A 19002-nucleotide genomic window follows, 5' to 3' on the forward strand; every position below is an offset into this window, starting at 1 on the left:
CCAAAGAATGAAATCATCCAAGGGTGCGGTTTTTGTTGTTGTTGTTGTTGCCCAGGATATTTATTCATTTTTTCTCCTGTTAGAATCCTAGACCTGGTTGGAAATGGAAATTTCACCAAGTTTGACATTTTTCTGTTTTGTTTTGGTCATTTCCATTTTTTTTTAATATTTTCTACTACTTTGTCATCCATTTCGGATGACATACTTTTTTTATTATTGAAATAAAGATGCTTTGATCCAGGAAACCTATCATTTAAAAAAACAGAAATTAAACCAGACCAAAAAGAAAAAAATCAACTAATCAAATAAAGTGAATGAAACAATCCAATAGGATTATTGATATATAGAATTGAAGACAAAAAAAACACCCTGTTGTTGTAATGAAAACTATGAATGAAATATATCTGAAATTAGATCTTTCCTTGATGGATGCATCAAATGTTGACAAATTTTTTCCACTGTGTTCATTTGAAATATAGATGTTTATTGCAAATTCATTGTCTATTCATTTCATTTTGATTATTTTGTTTTTTGTTTTTTTGGTTGCTGAAAAAAAAATGTTTTGCATTGTCAAAATATTGGACACCATAGGAGATATTTCTCTTTTTCTCGTAGTTAGTATGACTTGTTTTTTTCTCTCTATGTTTCTCTCTTTTGCTATCACTATTCAGGATTTTTCATTCATTCAATTTAAGGCCATATGAATGTCATGTTGTGATGGCAAAAAAAAAATGGATGGATGGAAACATATTTGACATTGAGAGGATCATTTTTTGTTTAGTTTGTTTTTCCTATTTGCTTTTAGTTTTGTTTCTCAATTGTTGGTTGGGTCGATTGTTTTGAAAAATTAAATGGAAAAAGCAAAAAAAAAGTGATTGTTAGTGACAGTAGTGGTAGTCATGGTGGTCATAATGATGATGATAATCAAAAAAGGAATGAGGAAAAAAATGATGAAGATTTTTTCTCTATGTACAATGATGATGATGATGGTAATTTGGGATCCTCTTCAGGAATCCTCTTTAGGAAACAAACTTTTATTTTATTATCATCAAGATGATCATGGACCAAATTGAAATGTTTGTTGAGGTTGTTGAAATGCTCGAACTTTAATGATGGCTTTTTTACAACGATAATGAAGCAACAAGTTTTTTGGAACATTTTTTTTTTCGCAACCAACATCAATTTTAATGATGATGATGATGCTGGGTAATAATATTTTTCGGTTGCCTCTGTTGTTGTCTTGATCCAGCTGGTCTAGATTATTTCATTTTCGTTTCGTTTCAATATAAATTTTTGGTCATTATTTCTTTTTCTTTTTCTTTCTTGCTTGTTTTAATTGGTTCTGACCTCTTTAAATTATTACCATTTCTTTTTCTTTGACATTTCAATTACATATAGGTTAGATTTGTATTATATAATAATAGAATAGTATGTATGACTATATAGGATTCAGTTAAAAATGGTAATAAAATTGTTCCAACAAATAACCACCAAAATAATTGACATTGCCAACCATCCAATATGAATGATGTTAATGAAATTGTACCGAATGTATGCAAACAAAATGCTGTAAAATAATCAAAATAAAAAAAAAAAATAAAATCATTTGAAAATTAGTTTTTCATAATAAAAAAAAAAAAAGTTTTTCTTGAAGGACAGACAAGGGCTCTAGTTGATTGTATTTTGATTAGGTGTTTCGTGGGAAAAAATCAGGAAAAATAAAGAAAGAAAAAATCTTTTGGAAAAAAAATGGGAAAAGTCTACAACAACATCGTCATTGTGATAATCATTATCATCATGATGATGATTATGGTAGAAAAAAACACACAGATAAAATACTTACAAAATAATGTTTGTTTAGGATGTATCATTGTAATACCCGTAATGAATGACAATAATTCGAGTATTAAAAATACGATCGAAAGGGACAGTCCAACTACCAATCTTTCTCAATCACATTATTCATTATCAACCATAATCGTTATCATTAAGTTTTTTTTTTTTTGGTGATGGCCATCGCATATGATAAGACAAGAGAGGGAAAATTGCGTTCCAAACAAAACATCCAACAGCAAATGGTTGTTTTTAACATTCCAGATTCAGATAATGACATGATAATGATGATGACGACCATGTCGTTTTATCATTATATCGTTATTATCGATCAATCAATCAATCGATCGATGGACGGAGAGAAGTGGGGGCAAAATGGAAATAAATAAATAAATAAAATTAGTAACGTTTGAAATTAATAATTCATTCAATCAATTTAAATCGCGATCGAATGGAAAAAAAAACTAAATTGAAAATGATGATTTTGGAGAATGAAAAAAAAATTAAAGAGGAACAGAGGAAGAGACAAAAAAAGAAAACTAAAAAAACATTCGAAAGGAAACATTCGAAAAAGGAAAAAGAATTATCAAAATTCATAGATAACGTACTCATAATCTTTTGACCAATATTCATTATCAGTATGATTCCATGATAAACATATCCTTACGTTATAATCCTTTTTTTTATTTGGTGGCCAAATTAAGAAACGATATCAACATGGTTTGATAAGAATCATGTTTTTTTCAAATAAAAAATTTTTGTTGATAAAGATGATGATAAAATGGTGCGAATCATCATCATCAACACAACCAAACCCCAAACATCGAATATAATTATTATTGAAATGAAAACAAACAAACAAGAAATGAAATGAAGAAGCAGAAGAAAAACATTAATATTAATTAGATTGACATTGAAAATTAACGAATTGATGATCAATGATCATTGATCATGATCATCACCGTCGTCACAATCCAATTCAATTCAATTCGAATGTGGTCTTTACTTTCGTTTATTTTTATCATCAACAACTGGCAAAAAATAAATATAAAAAGATAATAATTATACTTACACGATTTGAAATGAATAAAATGACAAGGACTAAATGTGCCACAAGCGATATAAAACGTAAGGATATTATCCATTTATTCATTTTTTTTAAAGAAAAAAAAACATCAATTTTTTTTTTTTGCTGAAGAGTTTTCAATGATAAAATGATCAACAACGAAAAAAATACTTGGAAGGTAATTCTTATTCGGAAGAGAGGGGGGAAGTGGAAGGATAAGAAAACATGAAAAATTGAAAAACAAAATAATCAAAATAGGAATCGATTATCAAGGATTATTGTTTGATAGGAAAGTTTTTTCGCTCTCTCTCTCTTTCGTTCAATGTCTTTGGCTCCAAACATGAATCATTGTTTGTTTGTTTGGCCATCACACATTGTGTGTGTTACCATGGTAATTTTGCGTGAAAAAAACTGACAGACAGACAGACAGAAAAAGATCCAATTGGAACAGTATCAAATAAACGTTATAAACAAGGGAAAAAATTTTTTTCTTCAAATAAATTTTTTATTGTTATTTTCATGTAGTATACATTTTAAAATTATTATTTAAAAAAATTATCATTTTTTATTACGAATCAAATTTGACAATAATGAATGTCCACTTAAATAGGCAATAAAGCTTAAACCGGCCAAATATTTGATTGTTTGAAACATGTTCAATTTAAGAAAGAAACAAACATATAGTAAAAATATGGCTGCAATACTACCATGAAATAATAATGCCGATAATGAAAATTTAAAATTTGATAAATTTACACCAATTTTGAACCACTATTGAAAAAAAGAAAATTGGAAAAATTATAAAAAGGATTTACATTTAAAATAGGAAATTAAAATACTTACAGCAACAAATAAACCAAGCAATGGTAACATAGCTAATATGGTGAAAAAATTCGATACCAATGCTGGTGGACGTTTATCTTGTTCACGAAATATATGTTTAATTTCAGGTTTTGGTAAATATTCATTACGATGAATAGCTGTTGCTGTCATCAAATTTGATTGCGATGAACCAAATTGTAGATTAATTGTACCGATTTTCCAGCTTATAGCTTCAATAATCAATGGATCACCAATGTATAAATCTAATTGATATCTACCCGAAAGATCATTAAAATCTTTTGATTTTGCCGGTAGATTGAGATCAATTTTATGGAATCCATTCGAATCTAATTCCGAAACAAATGTTATTTCTTGTTTAGTATCCAAATGATAAAAACGAACAAAAGCTTGATGTACACGAACTGATTGATCATTTTGTGAATCTTTAATCTGAAATTTCATCTGAATACGTTGTAAATAATCAACATCGATCAATTGATCAAGTGATGATGGATATATAAGGCTTTAAATGAGAAAATTAAATTTCAATTTTTTAATAACTATTCAAAATCAAAAAAAACAATTCTTACCCAAAAGTTTTCGTACCAACATCAGCATCGGTAATGGTCAATTCTGCACTATCAATTTTAACCTTTGTCAAAATAGTCAAACCGATTGGAATTCCATTATTGCCAAGTATTCTTGCATCAGGCTTTTGTGGTGAAACATTTACGGTCATTGTATAGAAACCCGATGATAATGATGATTTTGTGGCAAAAAAATCATATGCAAATAATGTACTATCACCTGCGACCGGTTTGAATGAAATATTTTTCATTATTGCATTGTTTTTATCTTTGTTCATTGATAATGATGTTCCGGTAACTGTTACCGGACCAACTGATTCACCAAGAACATTTGTAACTTTTATTGTTAAAATTGGATTTTCGGTTGCCGATAATGCCGATGATCCAAATTTGGTAATCATATATGGAATGTGATATTTATTGTTTGTAAATAATGCCAATGTTTCGATTACTTCCGATACACCTTTCGGTGTGAGAACATATTTACGTGAAAGAAAATAGTTAACAAATTTTGTTGCCTGAGCAGCAGTTATTCCAACAGGTTTATTAGCAGCGGTAGCCAATTGATAGATGCCACGAATGACAGCAGATGAAACACCTAATCCGCCTTCAAATTGAAGATATTTTGCATTCACTTCATCCGCTTGAACAATAACATCGGCTATTTTTTCTACGAATGGATTTTGATCCTGTGGTTTTGAAAATTTCGATGCCAATTGAAATGCCAATCCAGTGTTCAATAATGAATCTTCACGTTTTAATGCTTCAATCAATAATCGAGAAAATTTTGCCGAATCTAATGGTTTGCCCATATTGGCCAATGATAAACCAGCACGATAAATATCCATAACAATTAAATCATCATTAATTAATGATTGTAATTTGATGGATAATTTTGTTTGATCCAATTGACAACCGGTAATTAGTTTAGCAATCGATGTTTGAAAATAAATCGATTCAATTGTTTCACCAGAATCTTTTTTTATATGATCACAGATTTTCTGCGATTCTGTTATGGATTTATCAAGATGAATCCTAAGATTAACATTATAGTAAATGTTGGCCAATGTATTTTCCGACAACGGTGTTTTTAATTCGACAATTTTTCGTAGCCGTAATTTATCATTATCGGTCAGGCTTAGTGGTTCATCAATAGCTTGGATCGATGTAAATAAATGACCCGACAATATTAGAACGAATATAAAATGTTGGAATGAAATCATGATGATTTGGTTAGAAAAATTGAAATTCAATCAAATAGAATCGTCAGGTAAATGTGATCGATTCGGAACATTCACCAGAGAAAAAAAAAGAATAGAAAAAATAAAATAAAATTCCCGAATAATTTCCACTCAAAGACACGTGTGCTTTGGCCAAAATTTTCGGGAAATTTATCAATTCCAAATGAAACAACAACGACATCTTTCGGTTGGAAAATGAATTTTTTTTTAATTTTTTGAATTTTTTTTCAAACCAAAAAATTTAAAAAAAAAGGAAAAAAAAATCCAGGAAAATCAGAGGAGAAAAAAACTAATCCTTTTTTCTCGGTGATTAACAAAGAAGAGAAAATAAATTTCAATCAACCAAATCGTTAATGATCCTTAATTGATTAATTAACCCCGGAATTTATAGAACAAAAACAACAACAACAAAATTATGGATTAATTCAATTTCAATCACTTTCTTCATTCTCTCCTCTCATCTCCACACTCTCTTTCCTAGCTTAATTCCTCACTCTTTTTATGATACACAACACAGACATCAACGAATGTTTGATGCTCTTATAATAAGCAATATAATTATGTGATGATAAGTCTAAAGTTTTTTTACTGTTTAGCTAAAAATAAACTAAATCGAGCAACAACGCACAAATAAAATAATAAAATAATAAATAACACGCCCGTAATCAAAACATTTTTCTGTTTGTTTGTATCATCATCATCATCATCATCTGTTGATTGTAATATAGACCCGGGTTAAACAACAACGCAACAAGTCCTAGCTCAAATGTTAAGAAAAATGTTAATATTATTATCTTGATCCAAAAAGGTTATTTTGTTGATAATTTTTTTTATATTTAACACTTTTGTTCTGTTTCCCGGAAAGTTTCTTATGAAAATAATCAATTTTTTTGTGTTTCATTCCTTTTACAGTAGTTGAAATAAAAAACAAACAAATCAAAAAATCATATCGAATGTTAATCAAATATGATATGATTATTATGTTTTTTGTTTTCTGGGTTTTAGTTTGAAAAAAATCAATCAATCAATCGATCGATCGGAACATTCTGAACGATTTTGATTTATTTTCGAAACAATTTTCAAAGTTTTTTTGTTCACCCAATTGTGGTAAGTTGTCCGATTGATTCATTGATTGATTCAAAATTAATTTTCGATAATGCAGATATATTTTTTCTTGACAAATTTCAAAACGACAGTACCGAAAATGGAACGAGAACCAGCCGATGGATGTGATTTTGAGCCAAATATTTCCAATGATATACGTACAGATGGTGATGGTATTGAAATGACCGATATAAATGAATTACCAATTCTAAATCATCATCATCATCGTAATGGCCTTGACCGTAATAATAATCATGAAATTGATCAATCATCAACGACGACTACCAATGTTGAAATCAATAATAATTGCCGAAAAACACCATCAAATTCAGATGATATAGATGAAGATGATATATCATATTTACGTTGTTCAAGTTTACAAACAGAAGAATTACAACGTCGTCGACAAAGACAACAACAAAATCGACAATCATCAACTGGTTATCCAGGATTAGCATTCGGTTCACCAATGTATTCAAATACTTTATTTAAATTTAGCATTATTGCTAATGAAATCAAAGATTTAAAACAAAATCAATTGAAAAAGGTTTGTATTTGATCCAAAAATATGAATGAATGAATGGTGATGATAGGGTTAATTATCCACAAAAATTCATATCGGAGAACAAAAAAAAAATATGAAATGAATTTACAATCCTAACTAATTTGCGCTGCAATTATCTTATCTACATAAATTGTGTGTGTGTGTTATGTCCAGAAAAAAACGACACAATCATCATCATTATCATCATCATCATCAAGCTGTTTTCTTTTTGTTTGAATATTCATTATGATAATGATGATGATGACAATGGCAAAATTCCGATCTTTTTTTGGTCATCTTGTCCAGTCTCTCTGTGATGATGATGATGATGTTGATGATAATCATCACGACAATAAATAATTTTTCTTGTCAAATAGTCATGAGGATAGTTTTGGTGAAAAAAAGTCATTTTTTTTTCATTTTTTTTTGTTTGAAACAATCAAAAGTCAACACCTGTTGCTTATATTTTTAGTTAGTTTTTTCTCAAACACTAGATGTCGCTAGATCATCTGAATCCTTTACAATTTTTCATTGAAAAATTTTGGATTCTATTCTGCAATCATGATTTTTTTTATTATTATCTGAATGCATCACACTCATTACACACATATCATAATGCTGCTAGATTTTTAATGTTGTATTTTTTTTATTATTAACACATTTAAATGATGATGATGATTCAGGATTCAACCTTCAAAATCTTCATTTATATCGTCGATAATAGAAACCAACCCCGGAGGACACCGCCTTTATATATATTGTGTATATAGGACATTCATGTTTGTGTTTGTGAATTGTATGGATTCTCATTTCACATCTGGCTTCAGCAAATGTTTTTTGTATGTCTGGTTTTTTTTTGCTATCCATAAGGTTAGGTTTTGATGATTGTTTTATTATTTGGTAGGATCCAATGCGGCTCGTATTGTTGTTGTTGTTGTTGTTCGTATAGCTTCGAGGACATACCATAACCAATATGTACTCAATATAGCCGACTTGCTATATTTTTATTATTGTTGTTGTTGTTGTTTTGGCGTGGCTTCTTCTCTTCTTGGAAGTTATAAAAAAAATTCTCCAAAAGTATTGGATTCATCATCAATACCACCACTACCATTATCATCAACAAAAAAAAAAAACACACCACCACTATTATCATTGAAAGAAAACATAAAAAATATAGGATGCAACACAACTACCTGTTCTGATTTCTCTTGTTGTTGTTGTTATTATTTTTGAACGACATTTGTCTCCATTCGACGACGACGACGACGATAATAATGATATGATAATCATTGATGGTTAATGGTGGTGGTTGTTTTTTTTAAATATATACAGAGATGGTGATTAAATGGTTTTATATGATCATTCAACTGCTACTAAATCTCAAATGAATATTTTTGGTTGAAATTAGTTTGTTGTTTTTTTTTCAAGTGTTGTTCCCGGTCTCCATAGGTACCTTTAATGTGTAAGAGTGTATGTTTTGAACAACAACAACAACAACATAAAATTTGATTTCGGGTTTGGTCAATGTTTTCACAATCATCATCATCGTTGTTGTTGTTGTCATGTTCCAAACAACAACAATAGCATAATTGTGTTTGTGTGTGTGTATTTGCATATAAAGTAATCTAGAATTTTGTTTCGGTTTCTGTTTTTTTTCTGGTTGGAAAAACAAATTTGTGATGATAATTTTCTTGAATTTTTGAATATTATTTGTGTTTTGTGTGTGTGTAAATGTAACATTCCGTGATTCATTCCTTAATTTTGGTTGAAAATCAATTTATCGCTGCCATTTAGTTTGTTTTTTTGTGGGGACCAAAATAAATTTTGTTTTTTTCATCTGAAAAAATCATCATCATTGTTGTTTTTCGCCAATCAAGTCAGCGAATCCTTTTGTAAATTTTTCTATTTGTAAATTCAAAATCAACAAATCAAATCAAAAAAAAAATGGCCAATCAAGGTTCATTGTTAGATGTATTGAAGAAAAAAATGCGATCCATGAAAGAGGATCTTGAAGCAAGTCATGAAGCGGCACAAGAAAATCATCAAAAATATTTAGTTGAAAAACGTCGTCGTGAAGAAGTAAGTTTTCCGAACAAATTTTTTTTCTGAGATTTCTTCCTCAAAATGATTCGAAATCGAACGAAACTATCGATTTGATCGATTATCAATTTTTCTTTTCTTATCACCCCATTCTCTTATCGTATCCATAAAATATCCATATTTTTTTGTTTTGTTTATATAATGGTGACATTCTAATCCAAAAAAAAAAAAAAAGAAATTATAAAAAATTATAATAATCCACTTTGGGTGCGGTTTTTTCAAAAAAGCAAAAAAGCTCGCATTATTTTTCATGAATTTGTCAATTTGAACAACAACAACATTGTTGGATTTCATCGTGTTTTTTCGTTTTGTCATCATTCATTCATTTTGGGTCGAATATTAGGAAACAAAAAAAATTTTTGAATTTGTTTTTGTTTTTCATTTTTCATTGGAATGATATGCAATAATAATAATAATTTCTAAACAAATCTAAATGAGGAACAGAAATTATCGATATTTCATCCAAATTTATTATTATCACCATTTTTATATATGGGTGATGAGATCCTGTTTACATGGAAAAAAAGAAATTATCAACAAAACAAAATGTATATTTTTAATCAGAGACAGTAGCAGAAAGAACAACAGGCAATAATTATATGCATGTTTTTTTTCTACTGAAAAAACAATTCAATTCCTTCACAATCAAATCACACACATAAATATCATTTTTGTTTTGTTTTTCTACTTTTTGTAATCCAATAATAAATAATAATAATAGGCCGAATCGGAAGTATCAACATTAAATCGTCGTATACAAATGATTGAAGATAATTTGGAAAAAACTGAAGAACGTTTACGTATAACATTAATGAAATTAGAAGAAGCACAACAAGCAGCAGATGAAAGTGAACGTATTAGGAAAACATTGGAAACAAAAACCAATATGGAAGATGATCGTATATCATTTTTAGAAGCACAATTAACACAGGCTAGACAAATTGCAGAAGAATCGGATAAAAAATATGAAGAGGTAAGAGACTTAAATAACTTAAATATTAACACTCACGTACACACACACACAATGGTAAAACAGAAATTTATTTGATAAAAAAATCCATAAATGCTTCCATCGTAAAAGTCCGGGAAAAAACAAATCCGGAAAATCCATAATTAAAAATTTTTGTAAAATTTCCTTGTTTTTTTTCATTTATATTTCCTTTTGTTTTTTTTCTCTCTTTACCCTATTCATTTTTTACAGTATATTTTACAGACTTTATCATAGAAATTCGTTTGGTTGTTTTTGAACAACAAAATCATTGGCCAAAATCATTTATTTCTTTTGAATTTTCATTTTTTCATTTAAAAAAATCAATGTTTAATTTTCGTTCATTAATTATTAAATTTTAAACAAGAAAAAAAATTAATAAAAATAAAATGATATTTTTCTCTCATCAAATAATTGATTGATCGTTTGATTGATTGATATTGGTTCATTGATCAATTGAAGGATATAAATAAAAATAATGAAATAATGTCAGTGGTGTCAATCAGTCTTTTAGTCAATGATGGCCAAATCCGGGTTCATTATTGATTTGATTTATTTACACAATTAGATAACAAACGATTGCGATTGTCATTTTCTCTATAATGTATCATTCATAAGTGAATGAATGGGAAAATCTATTTTCTATTTCTTTTTCTGTTATTTATCGATGGAAGCAATTAATTAATGGATTTATCATTTAAATTTGTCGTTACGTGTGTGTGTACACGGGTGTTTTATTGTTAAATAATGATAATAATGATTAATATTTAATTGTTTTTTTCTTTGAAGATGGCTCGAAGAATTGCCATGCTTGAAGCCGATCTTGAACGTGCCGAAGAACGTGCTTCGAAAAATGAAAGGTTTGTTGTTTTTTTTGAAGGGAAACAGATGCCTAATTAATCTTGTTTCATGTTTTGTTTTGTTGTTGTAAATAGCAAAGCTGCCGAATTAGAAAGTGAATTGAGGATTGTTGGTAATAATCTTAAATCATTGGAAGCAAATGAAGAAAAATCCCAAATACGTGAACAAGCATATGAAAATCGTAACAAGACTCTTACGGCCAAACTTAAAGAAGTTAGTGACAAAAATTTTTGATAAAATCTTTACTAAAAATTTATTATCATTCATATGATTATAGGCTGAAGCACGTGCCGAATTGACTGAACGTACTGTTCAAAAATTACAGGCCGAAGTTGATCGTCTTGAAGAAGAATTATCGGGTGAACGTGAAAAATCTCATCTACTTCAAGAAGAAGTTGAAACAACATTGAAAGATATTCAGGCGATTTAAATTTTATTACCTTTATATTGTTTTTTTTTTCGCAAAATTATGGGATCAATCAACATTTGGTATGATCGTAGAGCAAAAAATTAATTCATTCCGGAACAAATATACAAAACCAACACAAAAAAATGAAGAAACTTTCACATTCTCTTTGATTTACAAATTTTCAAAATGACCAAGAAAATTTTCTTATAATATTCCCCTTCAATTTTTTCTTTTTTCCGACAAATCAAATTATCGATACTATCGATAATTCAAAACGATTCCATCAAACAAAACAACAACATTCGAAATTTATCAACAGATATTTATTTATAATTATTTCCGGTTATTTTAATTGTTTTTTTTCCAGGTTTTAACAAATGAAAAAAGATACATTTTTTTCGATCGATGGATGATAAAATTATTAATGAATTATGATTAATCAATTAATATATTCAGTTTTAATGATAATTAAAATAAAAAATTTTACATAAAAAATTTTTAAATTAAATTATCTACCACGGAAACTGCCACGTCCTCTTGAACCTCTTCCACCACCACCACCACCGCGACCTCGTGATGAATGTCCACCTCTTCCACCACGTCCCCTTCCTCGTCCACCACCACCACGGCCACCTCCTCCTCTTCCATTATAATGATGAGGATATCCGCCACGATCACCTTCACTACCGTTTTGTGCCTGATTAAAACTTCGTGAATAATTTTGTATAGCTTCGACGACATTATGTAATTCGGGTGAACACCATAAACAGCCAAGAAAATCTGTCATACCATTTTCTCGACGGGCTTTTTCCGATTGATATTTGATCATCAAATAATTTGATTGACATGATTGACATCGTTGACGATCGATGGCTACTTTGGATGCACCTTTAAACAATGTCATTGAAAATTGACAATGATTACAAAGAAATTTCCAATTTGGTCCGGATCCTTGATCCAATATTAATTGTCCATTGTAATTACATGCATGACATGGACCGAGTGTATTTCGATGCATAGAATAACTACATTCATTATTTGTGCAACGATTACAACCAACATTTTTGCCCATATCTTCAAACGGTGGATCATTGTAGCAATTCGGACAGAATATAAAATTTTTCTGTCCAGTAAAATAAAGTAGATCAAAATCATCGATTGGACATTGTACTTCTTTGTAGGTTTTAATGCTTCCATTTCCAGGTAGATTATATGCTTCATTACAAATAGCACATACCAATCGTTCTGGTTTGGTTTCAATCAATTTCATATATCGTTTACATTTTCCGCATCTACATAATAAAGAAAATGATTTTTTTTCTCATAAAATGTAAACACATAAATCATGAACATACTTTGAAAATGGTTTGCCTGTTTCGACTAAAGATGTAAAATTTTTAGAAAAAAGTTCATCCATAAGATGAATATTTTCAATGTAACGTAGAAATTTTCCACGATAATAATCAATATTTTTCTGCAATACTATTTCGAAATCGGCCAAACCTTTAGCAATTTGATTCAATTCTTTTTCCATATCTGAACGAATGTTCGATGAGACCAGATCATTATCGATTCGACGATAACCATGCACCAAAAGAATGCCCAATTTTGTCGGTGTCAATTGTCTTCCGCCGGAAATTTTCACATAATTTCTTTGGCAAATATTATTGATATGTGTCGGTATCGATGCATCCGTACCGATTCCATGTTTTTCCATTAATGAAATTAATTCGGATTCAGTTAGATAACTTGGTGCCTGTGTCATATGATTGTTGATTTTTATCTCCGATACTAAAACTTCATCATTTTCCTTCAGCATCGATGGTATTGATCGTTCATTTAATGCCGAACCTTTTGGTAAAAATTTTGTATAACCCGGATGTTTTAATTCGGAAGATGAAGTTCTAAATGATTGAGATCCAATTTGAGCGATGACCGTTACAACATCATGTACCATATCGGTGGACAATGAAGCCATAAAATGTCGTGCAATGTATTCATAGATACGCCAACAATCACCACCAAGTTCTAATGGTGTAGCTGCTTTCATTGGCGTAATCGGTGGATGATCACCGGCATCATGTCCAGAACGTGGTGGTGAAAATCCTTGACTTAATAAATCTCTAACATCAGATCCCCAAACATTATTCGATTTTTGTGATTCTAATACGTCGACAAAATCAAAATTTTTCGGATACAATGTTGTTTCCGTACGAGGATAACTAATATAACCTTGTGTATAAAGTCGTTCGGCCAGTTGCATGGCTGTATGAGGACCAATACCAAGTTTAGCACTAGCCACCTTTAATAATTCAACAGTATTTAATGCCTTTGGTTTGCCAGTTGTTTTCGTTGTTCTTTTGATCGAAACAATTTTTCCACGTTTAATATCTTTGAGAGAATTGTGAATTGATTTGATTTTTCCGTTATTGAATTCTGGTTCGCCCATCCATTCCATCGTTATGTATTCACCAGAGAAATTAACAGGTGCAACAACAGCTGACATCGTCCAATATGGTTGCGGTTTGAATGATTCAATTTCATCATGACGTTGTACACAAAATGCTAACGTTGGAACCTGACAAGGACCGTATGACACAAGTGAACTATCAAGATCGCCATATTTTCCCTTTTTTAGAATGAAATTATCATCAATTCATATGTTTTACAAAAAAAAATTAAACATACTTGAAAATATCGAGTTTGATAACGTGTAAACGAACAGCCAACAATTAGATCAAGTTCTTGTCGCGCAGTTACGGAAAGAGCTTCCAGTTTATTTGGAAGGCGAAGATTATTAAATGCATCTCGAATATCCTTCTGTGTAATGGCACTAAAATATGCTCGAAAGACAGTCTATAATACAATGGATTTAACCTATTGTGTTGACCATGATTCATCGAGAAGAATTTACCTGAGGATTCCGTAATGAAATGTTCATCATACCTGAAATGGTATCAATAACTTCGAAACAAATGTTTTCACCTTCTTTGTCACAATCAAGCCATAGAACAAGATATTTACAACCACGAGCCTAACAATATAAATAAAATCATTATTTAGCCAAATCTTAATTTGTAACTCACTTCTTTCTGTAGAAAATTGACCAATTTCATTTTGGGATTAGCTTCGACGCGTACAATTTTAGCTGAATACAAATCGACCGGATCACTTGTATCCCAATTCTTAAAACGTCTTTCAAAATCAGCGGTATAAACATGACCACAAACCGATGTAAATTTGAACGAAACATTTTGTCCTAAAAATGTGCCGCGATATTCATGAACCGGACAAGCGGCATTTTTTCTTGTGGTCATATTTCCATACGATAATATCTGTGCTAATGATTGAGCCAATGAAGGCTTTTCGGCAATCATCAAAACAGACATGATAGTTTTTAATTAAAATATAAAATATTCTTCAAATATTATAAGATAGAATACAGTCGTCCCTCGTACAACGCGGTTTTGTCGTTCCGCGTAGTATCGAAACCGCGTTGTACGAAATGCATGTAAAATAGAAGAAATGGCTCGTGTAGTATCGAAACCGTGTTCCGCGTAGTATCGAAACCGTGTTGTACGAGACCTACAAATAGTAGAAATATGGAAATTTGTACCGTGTTATATCGAGACTAAGCTTTAAAACATAATTTTTTTAATTTAATTATTTTGCGAATTCGATTTTTCAAAACCGCGTTGTATCGAAACCCTGACCGTGTTGTACGAGGGAAAACTGTATAATTTCGCAATTCTAGAACCGCGTTCTATCGAAACCGCGTTGTTCAAGTACCGCGTTGTACGAGGGACGACTGTAAAAAAATTCATGCAATTTTCATAAATGAAACAAAGAACCAAAGAATCCTATTAATATCCATATGATCCTTGTAGGTGTAAATCGTTTTATCCAAACAGTCATGTGTTCTGTTGCGAAAATATTTTTTCAAAAACTTTATTGACAATGAATTCTACAAGATTTTTGAGGTTTGAATTTTCATTTTTCCCTAATAATTAATCAAATTTGTTTTTCTTAATTAAAAGGTTGGCTTCATCGTCGATGAGATTTCATCATTTTATGTATGCAACTGGGAAATCATCGACGGGGATTGTTGCTGCTGCAAATGAAAGTTTATCAAAACAAATTATTCGATTACCCGAAAAACATCGGGAAAATTTTGCCGGTGATAATGAAAGCAAAAACAAATTACCAATGTTAGACTTTCATCAATCTATTCATCCTTTGTATTGTGCTGCATTTTCATTACATTTGATGATCAATTCAAATGCGACCATTTCGATTGAAAATTTTCAAAATCCATCCCTTACTTGGAATCCTAAATTTAATGATAAAATTATAATTCAATCACCATTTCCTAAACAAAATGAACACATCATATGTCCAACAACAACGAATAATGCATCAATCGAAAAACGAGCCGATTACTATAAACATAAAGATCCAAATCGTTTTACTCATCTAACCTGGGTACGACATCGTAAAATGAAAAAACATCAACGTATAAAATGGCGTAAAAAGAATCTAGCCATGATTAAACGTCGTATACTTGAAAGAAATATTGCAAAGGAAAAGCAATTTCGTGCCGAAATTCTGGCCCAAATCAAAGAAGCAGAAGAATTTGATCCACGAGCCTATGTACAGAATATATTGTATACAATCGATAATGTTCCACAAGCAGAAACACCACAACAAAAATATGAACGTTATCTAGATATGATTCGAAAAAATCGTCAACAAACCAATTTAGTTATGCCTAAATTTGAAAAGATTGATTAATTTATAATTTGTTTTCTTTTCCTTTTTTTTGTAATTGAATTAAAAAAAATGATTATAGTTATCCTATCGTCTGTGTACAGATGTTTATTTATGAAAAAATGTTTAAAAGCGTGCACAAAATGTTTTTACGAAATTTGAAAATTCATCAAACCGCGATCAAAACAATTGAATTGATGCAAAAGTGTTCATTCGAATCATCTGCTTCAACCATATTTGCATTGTCTACAAATATTAAAAGTTCTGGTAGTGCTATAGCTGTCATACGAGTATCCGGTGATAAAACTTTAAACGTAATCAATTCAATTACGAAAGGTAAAGCTGATTATATTCGTTCGAAACCTCGTCATGCTTGTCTTAATGATTATGTGGATCCAAAAACCAACGAACTCATTGATAAAGGAATGACATTATGGTTTCCAAAACCAAAAAGTTATACTGGTGAAGATCTTTGTGAATTTCATGTTCATGGATCATTGGCAGTAATAAATAAAATGCTTTCAGTTTTAAGTGATATTCATGGTTGTCGTTTAGCTAAAGAAGGTGAATTTACTCGTCGCGCTTTAATGAATGGAAAACTTCATCTAATACAAGCAGAAGGAATTCGTGATCTGATTAATGCTCGAACGGAAAATCAACGACGACGTGCACTTGGTGGTTTATCTGGAATGTTGGATCATAAATTTAACCGTTGGCGAGAGCAAATAATCAAATCGATGGCTCATTTAGAAGCTTTTATCGATTTTGGTGAAGATGAGTTGATCGATGATTCTGTTGTTAAAGAGTTAAGTGAGAATATTCGTAATTTAAAAAAAGAAATCGATCAACATATTGCAAATACAAAATTAAAAAGTGATTTAATCAAAGATGGATTTCATGTAGCTATCATTGGTCAGGCAAATGTTGGCAAAAGTAGTCTCATCAATAAACTAAGTTTGTGATCATCACTCATGATTTGTTTGTATTAACGTTAATGTTTTTGTTTTGTTTCCATTGTGTTGTTAGGCGAAAAAGATGTATCAATAATTTCACCGATAAGTGGAACCACAAGAGATGTAGTCGAAACTTGGATGGATATTGATGGAAATTGTGTTTGTATCGCTGATACGGCCGGTATAAAAGATTCGAACCATCCTCATATCGATCCAATTGAACAGCAAGGAATTCAAAAAGCCATTCAAAGAGCAAAAGAATGTCATCTAATAATTTTAGTCATAGATGCCAGTGATGTTTATCATCATAAAAAATTAATAATTAGTAATCATTTGAAGAAAATTATTGACGAAAAACATAAATCCGAATTATTATATCTTATCAACAAAATTGACTTGTTGACCGGTAAAAATGAACGTCAAGAACTTGAATCAATTTTAATTGCAAATAAAATTCAGAAACCAATCTATGTTAGCTGTATGAACAATGAAGGATTCGATAATTTTGTTCAGAATTTTAAACAACAAATTGAACAAAGTGTTGGTAACAATGAAGAAGATAGAATTTCATTCAGTAATGAACGACATGTTATGCATCTTGCTGAAACGTCAAAAGAATTGACAATTACAATGGAAAATTTTGATAAAGATTTAGCCATTTCATCATTTCATATGCGTCAAGCATCTTATCATCTTGGATGTTTGACCGGTAATATTACTACCGAACATGTTCTCGATGTATTATTTAAAGATTTTTGTATTGGAAAATAATTTCTCTTAAAAAAATAATGATGATAATAAATACAATAATGATTATTTACATAAGACATTGGTTTAAAAGCAGAAAAAGATTTGAGTTCACATATAAATTGAACCATCATTTGGTTTAAGATATCCAGTAGCAATAAGAATAACATCGATCAATGTCCATATACCAAGTCCACCAAAACTAAATAATTTACCGATACCTTCTTGCCAATTACCGAGATAAAAACGATCAACACCAAAACCACCAAGTGTAATGCTCAACATTAAAGCTGTTGACCATTTATATCCTGATTGATATTCACATCGTGTAAATTTATAAAATTTTCGATGACCCAAACAAAAAACATCATCACGAACTGTACACATTGTCTTTATACGTGTATTTAATTGACAAGGATATTGTGGCCGACAATAATAAAGATCCGGTGGTAATTGATAACAAAATGAACAATAATATGTTTTCCAGTATGTTTTTTCGGGATCCTTTATTGATGAAAACAGAATATTTAAAAAAAATATGAAACTAACCAAAACAAAAAAAACCCATTACCTGACAATTTGAATTTTCAATATTTGACACAACACAGCTAGTATTCATGATTGTTCCATAAACACAAGAATAATTAAAATTACAATTAAAACATTCGGGTTTTAGATTCGAACAATGTTGTGATGAACATTTCATCATTTCTTTATCATCAACAACATTCAAATTCGATAATAAATTATCATCAATATTATCATTGGTTCGTACACGAATCAAAGCAATTAAAAGACAAAAAACTAAATTGATTAATAATTTATAAATGAATTTCATTTTTAATCTTTAAACGAGAAATGGAATCCAAAACATTTGCAAAGAATTATTGGATAAACATTATCAACAAAAACAAAAATGGAAAATTTATTTAAGCCAAAAATAAATTCTCAATAAACATCGACATAATTCATAGACAATG

General features: G+C 30.1%; 7 protein-coding genes and 1 long non-coding RNA gene across 9 annotated transcripts; 3 read left to right on the forward strand and 5 right to left on the reverse strand.

Annotated features, from left to right (window-relative positions):
* Window positions 1-463: 463 nt before the first annotated feature.
* On the reverse strand, window positions 464-3356 carry LOC113791051 (transmembrane protein 107-like). Its single transcript, XM_027340770.2, has 4 exons — window positions 2906-3356; window positions 2442-2509; window positions 1844-1944; window positions 464-1567 (listed from the first exon to the last, which is right to left on the reverse strand). Exons 1-4 carry the CDS (start codon window positions 2984-2986, stop codon window positions 1389-1391), a joined length of 429 nt encoding a protein of 142 aa, XP_027196571.2. The 5' UTR covers window positions 2987-3356; the 3' UTR covers window positions 464-1388.
* Window positions 3357-3442: 86 nt separating this feature from the next.
* On the reverse strand, window positions 3443-5649 carry OstDelta (oligosaccharide transferase delta subunit). Its single transcript, XM_027340777.2, has 3 exons — window positions 4312-5649; window positions 3743-4244; window positions 3443-3670 (listed from the first exon to the last, which is right to left on the reverse strand). The coding sequence occupies exons 1-3, from the start codon at window positions 5529-5531 to the stop codon at window positions 3458-3460; spliced, it is 1935 nt and encodes a 644-aa protein (XP_027196578.2). The 5' UTR covers window positions 5532-5649; the 3' UTR covers window positions 3443-3457.
* A 1090-nt stretch (window positions 5650-6739) lies between these two features.
* Window positions 6740-11973, forward strand: LOC113791078 (uncharacterized). Of its 2 annotated transcripts, none has more exons than XM_027340804.2 (5): window positions 6740-7200; window positions 10019-10270; window positions 11075-11145; window positions 11221-11359; window positions 11424-11973. In XM_027340804.2, the coding sequence occupies exons 1-5, from the start codon at window positions 6754-6756 to the stop codon at window positions 11574-11576; spliced, it is 1062 nt and encodes a 353-aa protein (XP_027196605.2). In that variant the 5' UTR covers window positions 6740-6753; the 3' UTR covers window positions 11577-11973. The 2 variants fall into 2 exon arrangements, with proteins under 2 accessions (XP_027196605.2, XP_027196606.2); XM_027340805.2 differs by lacking the exon at window positions 6740-7200 and adding an exon at window positions 9002-9276.
* Window positions 7820-8534, reverse strand: LOC142645484 (uncharacterized). The gene is made up of 2 exons (XR_012846613.1): window positions 8391-8534; window positions 7820-8301 (listed from the first exon to the last, which is right to left on the reverse strand). It is a non-coding gene; the product is annotated as an uncharacterized LOC142645484 (long non-coding RNA).
* Window positions 11974-11990: 17 nt separating the features above from the next.
* Top3beta (DNA topoisomerase 3-beta) lies at window positions 11991-15306 on the reverse strand. Its single transcript, XM_027340803.2, has 5 exons — window positions 14642-15306; window positions 14470-14589; window positions 14244-14411; window positions 12911-14184; window positions 11991-12847 (listed from the first exon to the last, which is right to left on the reverse strand). Exons 1-5 carry the CDS (start codon window positions 14942-14944, stop codon window positions 12064-12066), a joined length of 2649 nt encoding a protein of 882 aa, XP_027196604.2. The 5' UTR covers window positions 14945-15306; the 3' UTR covers window positions 11991-12063.
* A 106-nt stretch (window positions 15307-15412) lies between these two features.
* LOC113791080 (uncharacterized) lies at window positions 15413-16412 on the forward strand. The gene is made up of 2 exons (XM_027340806.2): window positions 15413-15535; window positions 15593-16412. The coding sequence occupies exons 1-2, from the start codon at window positions 15513-15515 to the stop codon at window positions 16344-16346; spliced, it is 777 nt and encodes a 258-aa protein (XP_027196607.2). The 5' UTR covers window positions 15413-15512; the 3' UTR covers window positions 16347-16412.
* Window positions 16413-16422: 10 nt separating this feature from the next.
* LOC113791058 (tRNA modification GTPase MnmE) lies at window positions 16423-18046 on the forward strand. The gene is made up of 2 exons (XM_027340778.2): window positions 16423-17276; window positions 17349-18046. The coding sequence occupies exons 1-2, from the start codon at window positions 16427-16429 to the stop codon at window positions 18044-18046; spliced, it is 1548 nt and encodes a 515-aa protein (XP_027196579.2). The 5' UTR covers window positions 16423-16426.
* Window positions 18015-18961, reverse strand: amx (TM2 domain-containing protein 3 almondex). The gene is made up of 2 exons (XM_027340779.2): window positions 18594-18961; window positions 18015-18526 (listed from the first exon to the last, which is right to left on the reverse strand). Exons 1-2 carry the CDS (start codon window positions 18858-18860, stop codon window positions 18134-18136), a joined length of 660 nt encoding a protein of 219 aa, XP_027196580.1. The 5' UTR covers window positions 18861-18961; the 3' UTR covers window positions 18015-18133.
* Between the last annotated feature and the right edge of the window lie 41 nt (window positions 18962-19002).

The sequence above is a fragment of the Dermatophagoides pteronyssinus genome, unplaced genomic scaffold (assembly GCF_027571235.1).
Source record: "Dermatophagoides pteronyssinus isolate colony J.1.1.1.1 unplaced genomic scaffold, Derpt_VIB-CSIC_2022.12 sq0012, whole genome shotgun sequence".
Lineage (NCBI taxonomy): Eukaryota > Metazoa > Arthropoda > Arachnida > Sarcoptiformes > Pyroglyphidae > Dermatophagoides > Dermatophagoides pteronyssinus.